This window comes from Felis catus, chromosome B4 (assembly GCF_018350175.1).
Source record: "Felis catus isolate Fca126 chromosome B4, F.catus_Fca126_mat1.0, whole genome shotgun sequence".
NCBI classification, from domain to species: Eukaryota; Metazoa; Chordata; class Mammalia; order Carnivora; family Felidae; genus Felis; species Felis catus.
Window position 1 is genome coordinate 100,524,483 of NC_058374.1, and position 12,702 is coordinate 100,537,184.

The 12,702-nt window shown below is 41.6% G+C and overlaps 1 protein-coding gene across 2 annotated transcripts in view; it reads right to left on the minus strand.

Annotated features, from left to right (window-relative positions):
* The window catches only part of E2F7 (E2F transcription factor 7), a 40,327-nt gene extending 27,645 nt beyond the window's left edge, over nt 1–12,682 (minus strand). Inside the window, exons 1-4 of one of the 2 annotated variants that reach the window (XM_006933903.4) lie at nt 12,454–12,682; nt 11,671–11,763; nt 4,462–4,737; nt 308–476 (exon numbers count right to left, since the gene is read on the minus strand). In XM_006933903.4, the coding sequence (XP_006933965.1) occupies nt 308–476; nt 4,462–4,737; nt 11,671–11,763 (538 nt within the window). In that variant the 5' untranslated portion in view covers nt 12,454–12,682. The remainder of the gene's footprint in view (nt 1–307; nt 477–4,461; nt 4,738–11,670; nt 11,764–12,453) is intronic. The other variant, XM_045062100.1, reaches the window with a different exon arrangement.
* Nucleotides 12,683–12,702: the final 20 nt, after the last annotated feature.

Sequence of the window (12,702 nt, forward strand, 5' to 3'; positions counted from 1 at the left end):
GTCTGCAATAATATGAAATTACAAGTGATATGTTTTTAACGTTGAGTCTTTTATACAAATATTTTACGAGGTTAAAAAAGACACAAATTTTTGTTTGACCCTCAGGCCTAGAAGACTCCCTGAAATCCTCTGCATGAGGATGAGAGATATGATGACAGAAGGAAGCGCTACCTGCTCCTCTGTCCTCATCCTTCGGGAGCCCACTCTTTACTTAATGAGAAGCTATCTGAAGACTTTGGCCTGCCCAAGGAAACCAGTTTCCCACTGTGACTGGAGACGGGCCTCCAGGTAATCTGATGATACATACCAAGACTGACAGCAACTTCATCCAGGGAGATGGTTGTTTTCTCGGTTGACAAGGGGTAACTTGGATAGCGAGCTAGAAACTTCTGGCACAGGAGTCCTAGACTTTTCTGTTTTCTGCTTGGCCTCTGCTTTTCAAATTCATCCACAGCACTGTCCCCAACAACATCAAGCTGCAAAGGGCAGACAAAAGGGAGAGGAGAGATGTCACCGAAATTGCATGTGGAGAAATTGCATGAAAAATGCAGAAGAAATGCATGGACTAATGAGTTATTGGCAAACCTGGGGGGACATCCCAGTCCACAGCATTCTAGATTCTGGTTAAAATATATTCATTACCTAATCCAATTTTCTTAACATTTTATTGGTTGTTTTCTTTGGACTGATTTTTTCCTCCTTTGAAACTTGAGGGTGAGTCTATTGGTTAAAAGCTTAAAAAATGAAAAATAGTCATTTACAGCTTGCTACACCCTTGCTATAAATGTGCTCACTAGACCTATAGATCGGCATCACCGGGAGCTTGCCCCATCCAAGATCTGATGTATCAGAATTTAGGTCCTGGGTAATTCCTATTGACATAAAATTCTGAGATTCACTGGCCTGCATTGCGTCACCAATGTGTTTTATTTTTTACAACTGACCAAGGTTCAAGGAACTGGACAAGGGCAGCTAAGTCTTACTCCTCTTTATTCTTTTTGTAAGGATACTAATGTGGTGTCCTTGTCTCAGCAACCCACATTTGAGAAAGGCTCAGTTCAAGCCGCAAAAGTAAAAGACTTTTCTTTTTTATTATTTTTTTAATGTTTTTATTTTTTTTTTTTTTGAGACAGAGAGAGACAGAGCATGAGCAGGGGAGGCGCAGAGAGAGAGGGAGACACAGAATCTGAAACAGGCTTCAGGCCCTGAGCTGTCAGCACAGAGCCCGACAAGGGGCTCAAACTCATGGACCATGAGATCATGACCTGAGCTGAAGTCGGACGCTCAACTGACTGAGCCACCCAGGCGCCCCAGTAAAAAAGGCTTTTCAACGAACTGATTCAAGGAAGAAAGTGGTATGATTATCTCAATGGGCTTCAGAAAAAAGCATTTGATAAATTTAACACCCATTCATGATTTTTAAAAATGCTCTTCGAAAACCAGAAATGGAGAATTTCTTTAATAAAGTGTACCCATAAAAACCCAACAGCAAACACATGTCTTAATGGAAAAATCTTGGAAGTATTCCCTTAAAATCTGGAAAATGATAAGGATGCCCATTATTACTGTTCCTCTTCTATATCATATTGAAGATCCTAGCCAGTGCCTGAGGACAAGAAAAAGAAACTGAGGCACAGGGATTAGAAAAGAAGAAGCAAAACTTTCACTTTGCAGAAGATGATTGTTTATATAAAAAACTCAAAAGTATCTCAAATTATTTAAAATAATAAGTGAATTTAACAAAGTAGCTATAAAGGCAGATTTAAAAAGAGATTTAAAAAAATCAGCTGTGGGGCGCCTGGGTCGCTCAGTCGGTTAAGGGTCCGACTTCAGCTCAGGTCATGATCTCATGGTTTGTGAGATCGAGCCCTGCATTGGGCTCCGTGCTGAGCATGGAGTGTGCGTAGGATTCTCTCTCTCCCTCTCTCTCTGCCTGCCCCTCCTCCACTCGTGTACATGCATGCACACACACTCTCTCTCTCAAAATAAACATTAAAAAAATCCAATCTAAACTATATATGGAGGAACAAAAGGCAAAGAATAGCCCATACACTCTGAAGCAAAAATAAGGTGAGAGTCTTGCTTTACCTGATATCAAGGCTTATTACCATATGGTATTGGTGTAGGTATGCATTAATTGGCCAATGGAACAGAAGAGAGCCAAGAAACAGATACATACATGAAAAGAACTTTGACATACCACAGAGATAGCAATGACCACTTGGGAGAGCAGGAGGGACTGAATAAATAGTGCAGGAACAATTGATTATAATATACAACATGAAAAAACACAAGCAGTAAGTTGAAATGTAACACACAGAACTGATAAAGGTATTTCAAGAACATACAATAAACTCCTACAAACCAATATGGAAAAATGAATAATAAACATCAGCAAAGAACATGCACAAACACTTCACAGAAAAGGCAAAAAACAACATGGTGGCCAGTAAACATGTCGAAAGAGGCTGAGCCTCATGAGTAACCAAGGAAAAGCAAGTGAATATCACAATAATACACAATTGTACACCCATTCGATTGGCAGAAATTAATAAATTTCACAGTGTCAAGTGTCAGAGAAGTGGATCAATAAATGTTCGTACATTATTGGTGGATGAGAATAGCACTTGGGAAAGCAATTACTTTGTGCATATTTGCATATCCAATGACCTAATCATTTCACTACTAGATGTGCACCCTAGAACAGTAGTTCTCAAATTTTTTGGTCATAGAATCCTTTCATGTTCCTAAAAATTACTGAGGAATATCTTCTTTAAATTGATTTTTTACTACCTTTTGATAGAATATTTGGTCATATAAAATATACTTACCATGTACATAATATCTTTAATGCCCCAAACCAGAACAATACTATTAATTTACATCTGCCTACCCCACAGAGTAACCTTTCTCCTAAATTTGCATGTATCATTTCATGGCCATTTTCAAATAATCCTATCACATATGGATATATTCCTATATAAAATATTGCTTAGGTTTTGTTTGGTTTGGGTTTTCAGCGTTTGTAAAATTGAAACTAGTAGATAGTCTTCTGAAACTTGCTCTTTTCAATCAACATACGTCTTTATGATTCATCCACGTTCTTGCATGTAGCTATGATTTTCTCTCATTGTCACTGCTGTTTGATATTCCACTGTATGAATATACCACAATTTAGTTATCCATTCTCCTACTCATAGCCATGTGTGTTGTTTCCAGTGTGCACTAACAGGAACTGTGCTGCTATGATATTCTTGTTCGTGTCTCTTGGTGTATACACACAGGAGTTTCTCTGGAGCGGTGGTTCTCAAAGTATGGTCTGATTTGTGTTTAGTTACATGGAAAAATCTATTAGTTAGCTCTGTCACTGCAATGAAGTATACCAGATTCACTTCATTTTGTTCTATTAATTTCATGTTGTAATTCAGGATATCTTTTTCTCTTCTTTTTCAATTTCTTCATTTTGGTAATTTTTATAGCATAAAAAGTCTACCAAAAGGAGGAAAAATAGAAGAGAAATAACATTCAAATCTGTAACTTTTCTTAGCAAGCCTGGGAAAAGGTCTAATGGGAGAGTGAAAATTATTGACCATTGATTTTTCTTTTTCTTTAAAGTATAGATATGCTGCTTATTCAATAGCTCTGGTTCTCCATGGGACAGATAATTTAAAGATGATTTACCTTTAAGGCCCCAAACCAAAGACTTCAACATATATAAAAATAATGAAATTTCCAAAGTCTAAAATAAACTGCTACCCTCAAAATCAGAGAAAAATTATAATTCACAGCAGCATTAAAAAAAGTCCAAACTTTTTCATTAAATCAAAATTATGAAACAGTTCTGCTTTAAAAATTATCATTTTTAAATGTGTACTGGGAGTAGTCAAGGGAGTAGCATATAGAAGAGAAAAAAAAACATTCATTATGAAAAAAATAAGACACAGAGTGAGAATTCCATTTCAGCTAGAAGTAAGATATTAAGTTTTGGCATATTTTGATATCTGTAAACAGCAGGGATTTGTGGATGAAAGATACCGCCTGCCTAAAAGTATTTTACCATTACAGACATCTGACATGCCATTAAAAAAAAAAAAAAAGAAAAAAAAGAAAGAAGAGAGGAAGACATTAAATTTAATACCGCCTTTGGCTCAATGGTAACTGAAAAACAGAATCCTATGACTTTTAAGTTGTTAAGTAAAGATTTTAAAATTCTATAAAGCCTGGGGTGCCTGGGTTGCTCCGTCGGCTAAGACTCTGACTCTTGGTTTCGGCTCAGGTCATGGTCTTGTGGTTTCACGGGTTTGAGCCCCACATCGGCCCCATGTTGACCGCAGAACCTGCTTGGGATTCTCTCTCTCCCTTTTTCTCTGCCCCTCCCCACTCACACTGTCTCTGTCTCCCTCAAAATAAATAAGCTTAAAAAAAAATTTCTATAAAGCCTGAGACGCACAGCCTGTTTACCTGCAGAGAGTCTGTAAAGGCACCATCCTTGTTTTCAATGGGTCTGAACAGTCCCTTTTTCTTCTCCCGGTCTCTTATGTCAGGGCTGGCAGCACTAATGAGCATCTTCAGGTTAGCTGTGGGCGTCCATGGTTCTGCCTGCTGTCTGTCAACAAGCTTAACTGGAGTAATGGGGTTTCTTTCTGGAGTGAAAATTTTTTGCTTTGATAAATCAATTGGTTCATTTTTTATTGGAGTCTTCGGGGCCATCCTTGAGAGATCAACAAATATATTTTCCTATTTAAAAAAAGAGACCTTTTAGTAAGAAAGAGAAAGGGCAGGTATAAGCTAAGAGCACTTTGTTCCCATGATTCACCGAGACATGAAAATACAAAGAGACCACATATTCACCGCTGAAAAATACCAGGCTAGGACTAATGAAAATAGACTGAAGGATTCATGGAATCCAATAGTGGTTCAGTGAGAACATGATTATCATCTACTGCTTTTAAATACACTTCTCATGGCAGCTCTGGGAAAGAAGTTGAGTGTATGTGCCCCTGGTAGATGCTTGTAATTGTTGGGGATGATAATAAGGGCAAATGTGGGCTGAGTCCATACTGTTTCTCCATTTACGAGTTTGCACTAACTAGTGCAGTACAGTTATGCTTTTATAGTTCAGTGTTCACTGGTGCTAATTTAGAAATTTGTAGCAGGACCAACTAACGGAAAAGTATCCAACAAAATGCCACATTTCAAACCAACCTGGAAGGGCTGTTATTCCCTTAGAGCAGTACTTCTCAAACTATCCATGGTGAAGGGCCAGGGTTTTTTATTTCCAAACTCCCACATACTGATATGTAGTTTCACTTCACAGGACTTATATGCATTTTCCACCACCTGTAACTCTCCATGTGAGTTTGTCACTCAAACAACCTACAGCCTGTTCACTAGGAAGAGACCACTGATCATGGGCTTAGATGCCACAGGGGGGCAAGATCAAATTGTTACAGAGCTTTCTAAGTGTCTGCCTTTCAAATTCTGGTCTTAATTTTTTACGGTTTAGCAATAGTTTGTGGGCTAGCACCTGTCCCCAGATCACACTTTGAGTAGACCGCCTTAGATAATTATAAGAAAAGAGCAGTGAAGGGTCCATTATGTCCCTTAGTCCACTTTGAAAAAGGACTAAGTGAATGGAAGCCACATTTGGAAATACCAAGTAATGAAAACAAGTTTCTTTCCCCTAAAATAAGGACTCATCATTCAAAAACGGAAAGATTCTGTTCTTTCTGTAGCAGAATTCACCTCCAAGCAATTGCATTTTACATAATGATGAAGGTGGATGAGCTAAAGGTTTGTCCTATAGCTTTTCCTATATATGTAGCATCCTATATATGCTTTTCCTATAGGAAAATATATATATATATATTCCATATATATATGCTTTTCCTATATATGTAGCATCCTGTAGCTACTGTGTGCTTGGATTTCCGCTAAGCAGTCCTTTAAGAAAGGTGCTTTCCCACCAATGAGCAACATATGAAGAGAGGAAAAGAAGATTGGGAGCCCCTGGAGTCTGTGTTGGGGGGCGGGGGCGGCATCTCTCGTTCCTTGGATCAGCAAAAGCTGCTGGCTGGCCATGGTGAGGTTTTGCCCGGGTGTCACTGGGGTGGGGGGAGAGGAGGGAATGGGATGGGGGGGATGGTTTCCCACCACACAGCAGAAACAGCCAGCCTGGAGCACTGCATCTACCCATATCTCTTAACACATCCGTACTAATGTGCAGTTCTGATGAAGTCTTCTACAAGGGAATTCTGAGGGGAAAGTATTCAGTGTTTACTATGGACCACACCCCGTTTTATGTACTTTACATATATTAACACCTCATCCAATCCTGTGACCTAGTACCTAGGTACTATTATTTTTCCAGTCTACAGATGAAGAAACTGAGGCACAGAGAGGTTAAATAACTTGCCTGGGGTCACATACAACCTTCATTCAGTATAAAAGTTACTGGTATGCAAGAAACAGCTGACAGCAGAAGTTTCTGAAATCTTGCATCTAGAAGTGAGCTTATCGTGGGTGCAAACTTTTGTTGGATCAACAAAAGGTACTCAGCAGGCCACTGATCCCCACTGGCACTATGGAGAGGCAGTAGGGGGAAGTGGTTATGCACACAGGCTGTTGGGCCAGCTTACCTGTCTCTGCTGCTTATCCGCGTGGGCAAGCTGCTTGTCTCACTATATTCTAATCCTCTCAACTGAAAATGAAGTCCATAAAAATACCAACCTCAAGGGTTATTAGAGTAGTTCCTGGCATATAGTGAGCCCTCAGTAAAACCTAGCTGTTACCTGTTCCCCTCTTTCCCATTCTTTGTTACCGTCCATTCTGGCACTCAGAGCTAATACAACACAATGCGTCATATTGCTATTTAACTTCCTAGGTGCGTGTCTTGACTCATTAATGTGACTGTGCACTTCTGGAGGTCAGGAATCAAGTTCCATATGGCTCATTCCTCAGAGTTTTTTTGGCACAGTGCCTTGCCCCTTATGGGTGCTGACAGAACACTGTGCCTTGATTATCTCGTTTTCCAAAAAGTATCCCTGTGATAGAGGGTGTGGGCCAGCCTCACTGAGGTGGACAGAGATGCACACTCCTTCTGTGCTCCCTCTAGCGGACCTACCTATTCTCAAAGGAGTAATGAGCTCCTACTTTTGCCCTATGGAGGAACTATTTAGATGGATTATTTCCTTCAACACTTTGATATATTTTTACTACAGTTTAATACGTAAAGTTGGAGGGGAATTAGGTTACCTGCGAGGTTATGATTGTACACACCTCTACATCAAGAGAAAAAAGAATGCCAAGCAAATTTTTATGCTGAGATCTCAGATGGGCAGAAAGTCACCTGTAATCTAAAGTCAACTGCTTCATCTGTCTGTCTAGCCTGTAGTCCTAACATTGTATAAGTGGAAAGGAAGTTAGAATGAGACTGGGAACCTGGTTTTTGTCTCCGCTCTGTGTCTTTTTGATACTGGACAAATTGTTCTGTCTAGGCCCAAGTTTCCTTATCAATAAAATAAGGGGTTCCAACTAAAGAATCTATCTCTACAGCTTTCCAGCCAGGCTCCCCAGCTGTGTGGTGGACACAGGGATGTGCTGAGATCTCTTCAGGAATGAATGACTCATTTCCCCTGATGCTAGAAGCCCTTCACCAGTCTGACAGGGCGGAGTCCTCCAGAATCATAACTTCCCAGGGAGACCCGGACTGTCCTCGATGCCAATAGAGGTAGCGCTGACATGTAAAAGCCTAGCCAGGCTTGCCCCCACTCAGGATGACTCTGAGGGGTCATTCTAGAACTCCTAGTTGGGTAAACTCCAGACTTCCCCTGAGACTGTCTCAGATCCGCTTCTCCCTCTGTCTAGTTCTGCTGCCTTCCCTTCCTACCCACGGACGTGGCTCCCCAGAGCACCCCTAACAAGCCTCCAGCACGTTACCTCCGTGTCCGATCTGCCTGTCGGTAAATCTAAGTGCAACACCCTGGAAGTAGCTTCTTCGATTGGAGAGGGCCTGGAGAAATGTAACCCTGAAACAGGCTCTCCAATTCTCATATGCAAATGGACACAACATAGCCTCGCTTACCTGCCATAGAGGTGCTGTGAGGATGGGCTCAGATAATGAAGGTGAAGGCAGTTTGTCACCTGAGTGCTATACAAATATTTGTTATGAATTATACCAGTACTTCGACTCTGCTGTATGCCGCCATAGAAAAGCTGTGTAATTATAAGATCTTGGTTCCTGTCTTGCTTGGGTCTCAGATATAGCTTTGATCACGTTCCCTCAAATAATATGTGCAGATATCAGCCTTGTTGGGGCCCTTGGCAATATTTTGCCAACTGCTTTTCCAGTTCTATCTCATGCATTATTCTACCTTGTGCCCAAACAGTGCACTTGCTTTTCTTCAAACCTGCCCTGCACCGTTAGTTTGTCTTTAATGCTATCGGTGAAGATTTGCCCCTTGAAACTCGACCTATGGTTTAAGGCTCACTGCAAAGATGACATGTTAGGAAGCGTCTCTTTGTAGCTTTTGACTAACAAACTCTCCTTCTCTTCAGAGCACACTTTCTAGAATGAGTAATCCACACCAAGGGCTTTCCTCTGCCCGTCTCCCAGGGGTTCCCACTGGTCTCATCTAGGTCGCCTCTCACTTGCCAAATCAACAGTAAAACACCTCATTTGACCTCACTGTACAGGTTGAGACTGTTGACTATTCTTTGCTCTATGAAACATGCAGCCCTTTGGAAACAGCACATTTTTTCTCTTGGTTCTCTCCCTACTTCTCAGTCTCCTTCGTTGGTTCCTCGTTTTCTACTCTTAGAACCTCAGCTCTCCACTCCTCTCTGTTCGCTCTCTCTGGGACAGTTCACTCATCCTCATGTACAGGGCTTTAAAACCAACCTGAATGTTGACAGTTCCCAAGTTTGTATCTGGCTAGGACCTTTCATGAATTCCAAAGTCAGGCAACCAGTGCCTCCTGCACACATTTATCTACCTGTAATCACACAGGTACAGATACATAGCTCAAACTGACCTTCCCTTCTCTCTCAATCACTCCTAAAAATGATGAATGACCTTCAAAGAAAACCTGTGCCCACTAAGTCTGGGCACTGTCCCCAAATGTATCTGCTCATTGCTACTTCTTACCAGTTGCCTCCCTCTCCACTTGCCTAAGTCTTAACATTCATCCCTTCAAGCCCTTGTTCAGGTTTATCTCCTTCACAGAGCACCCCGGTAGCTCAATCCTTATTGCTCGCCCCTGCATGCCAGACCATCCATTTTCTTCTTTTGTCCTCCCCAAATGCTCTGTAAACAACTTAAGAGGAGAGTCTTGTTTATTACCTCACAACTGGGCTCAGGAAATGTGGGTAATGAAACTGAAAACTGTACACTTAAAAAAAAAATTCCTCCGTAAGTAGCAAGAAGATGCATGCATCATGCAGTACTTCTAGTTCTTGACCAATGTGTAGAAAGTCAAGAAAGAGAAATCCTCTAAATGCCAGCTGACCCACAAAACACTGTGCCAGGCATCTCTCAGAGGCTTTCAAGCAACAATTCAACACCATCAGCTTCTGGCCATTCTGAGTATCTTGAACATTTCTAGAACACCTGCACCTCACATTATTTCGTCTGCCTACAATGTCCGTTCTGCTCACTCCTGTTTTTCTGTAGGCTGAACGTCCTCAGGCATGGAGGCGTGGTTAGCCCAGATGTTACCTGCTCTGTGAAGCTTCCCAAATCTCCCGGGATTCCCTGTGAATGTATTTCCTCCTCTGTTATTTTGCCAAACATTTTGTTCCCACTTCTGTGATGGCACTTGGCAAATGATAGTACAGTTGGGTAGTTTTGCATCTGAGTCCCAGAAAGTCTCTCACGGCCTCTATGTTTATCTTTGCGTTGTCACTGAGTACAGTGTGAACAGTATGTGTTGCTGGGTACTTTACAAACACCTAAAGAGGGAGGTGCTATTTATTAGCTCCAATTTATGGAAGAAAAAAAATAAGCTTAGAGAGGTTAGGAAACTTAAACCACTGTATCTCAGCACCTGGAATATAAATATTTATTGAGTGACTGAATAAATATATTAGTTCGAGGTTATGGAGCTAATAAATGGCAGAGCAGGAAATCAAACCCAGATCTCTGTTACTGCAAATCCCACGTTCTCGCCATCCCTAGAAATCCTCCTTCGTTTACTACACAGCAATGTGAAAAGGAGACGAAAGCTCCACCTAGGCTCTGGGCAAAGCACTATTCTCATTCCTTGCCTTCTCTTTGAGAGGTGAAATAATCCCTGCTCATACAATCCATTTCAAACATTTTAACCACTTTTCCAACCTCTTTGTGGAGTCATTTGAGTTATTCTCCACACCTATTAAAATGGGAAAGTTCATCTGCAAACAGTACTCACTGATACCAACCAGAGTAGAATGCCCTTGTGGAAGGCACTTGATAAAAAAAAATCACTGACCCAGAAGGAAAGAAGTAGACGCTAACTCAGGCTTTATATAAATGCATACACATTCCTTCAAAGCTATTCCATCCAAATTATAAAGGAAAACAAAAAGTTTTGCTCTGAAAATCCCAAAGCCAAAACTCTCAATATACATTTGAAAGTCTGGGCATTTCCATCCTCATATGGCTTAGGTTCATTTTTAGAAAGTCCTCTTGAAAACAACAATGTTTTGGTATCCTTCTTTTCCTAACAAAAAAATTTTGAAGGGTAGGAAAAAAAAAAAAAAACAACACTACAAAACATACAGTTGCACACCTATCCAAAATTAATGGTTGTCAAGTATTTTTCAAAGGTCCACATAAGAGGTGCTTTGCAACCAGACAGTTTCATTGTTGATGGCAAGTCTAAAAATAAAGACAAGGAGCCTAGAGAAGTGCAATGCCCAAGTAAGTTGCTATGCTCAGATTTGTATTCAAAGTTTCTGTTATATATTTGGCTTCTGCCTAAAAATGCTTAGACATTCACTAACAAGCTATTACATCTTTTCCGTAGGGCACTAGCTGGTGAGTGCAGCTGTGCCGATGTGGTGACAGTTTAGACATTACAATGGCCACTTCGTTATGGGTCTTGAAGACACAACCATGGTCTTAAAAGTCACAAGGGGTGCAGAAAGAGAGAGAAAGGCTCAGTACAGAACCAGGAGCAGCACTGTAAAATATTCAGAGTATGCTAGTGGGCTAAGTCATTTTATCTCCCTATATATGGGTGGCACAGGTCTTAATTTTGGGTGAATGGAATAGTCGCTAGGAGAGGGTTCATTGGTATGAAGAACACTTCACAGCACTTTAAATATCCAGTATTTACAATGTACAGTCTATATTCCAGGACCCAAGGGGTAACATTCCTGCACAGCATGAGCTAATCCACTCTTGACAACTGTAAGTATAAATTTTTGGTTGCAGTGTCCAGCACATTTTCGATTCATATAAATTGGTTTCAACATTACATCTAACAGCCTCTTTCTACTGCGCAGTGAGTGAGAAACTCAACAATAATGGTTTGGATGCCTCCATTTTTAAAAAAGTATACTTCTATAATGATAGTCAACATTAATTATTATGTTTATAAGACAAATACAAGTGCCATGTCGAAATACTTCATTGAATTAGAAATGACCATCTTAAATATGTTAGAGCATAAGGTATTTAAGCACACTTACCTTTTGTGCATTTTCCCCATCTTCAATTGCAAAATCTAGTCTGGGCTGCCTGGGGTTGATCAGGTCTTTTAATGTTAAACAATTTACCTCCATCTGTAATGCACAATTACATTAGAAAATGATTTTACAATTGGATGTTTTCTCCTCCAACAAAAATATTTATTACTTGCTCGTGAACATGAACTTCCCCTCTCTAAACTCATCCTGGGAATTTCCAGGAGTGCAGCCACCCTCAACTCTAAAACGCACATGAATAACACGAACACTTAAAGTGTGTTTGATAATTACTAAAAACCTGAGAAGGCAAAAAATCGACAAAACTGGTAATCGTTTATGAAAAGCAACAGCACAAAACAAAGTTACCAAGTCAGAAGAGTGTAGGGCAAATCTGTCAGAAAGCACAGGGTCTCCTAGGTCAGTTAATTTTGGCGCAAAGAACTGGGAGGAATTCGGCTTTGAGGGGGTTTTGAATCAGGGGGGAGGGAAACCTGATCGCTAGACCAAACCCACTCAGCTCTTAACGCAGCCCCTTCCCAGGCCTCCAAGCAGACCCCAAGGATAAACTCTTCCAATGAACCCCCCAGATCGTGAGGAACAAGTCCCCTCTACTGCCTCACGGGAGGGAGAGCTGGAACCAGGACACCCCACACGCTCTTAGTCCGGCGGCAGAAATGACTCGATCCCCACCAGCCAGGGAGGCTGGCAGCCTGGGCGGGAGGGGGGGGGTCCCCTTTTACCCCAATTCCCGCCTCCACGCAGCGCTTAGGGCCGCACGCTACTTACTCCCACTTTGAGAAGGAGGTTTCCTGCCTCTGTGGGGACCTTTCACGATCCCACACCGGCGAGGGACCAGCGGGGAGAGGAGATCAGCAGGCGGGCGGCGACATCGGGCGGGGAAAGCGAGGCGCGCAGATCCCCGCTCCGAGCGCCCTGAGCTGGCGGGGACCCCACGGTGTCAGGGCAGCGCCAGCGCTCCAGCGCCGGATCGCAGTCCCCGCTAAAACACCTCCTCTGGCGCCTTGAGACCGAATT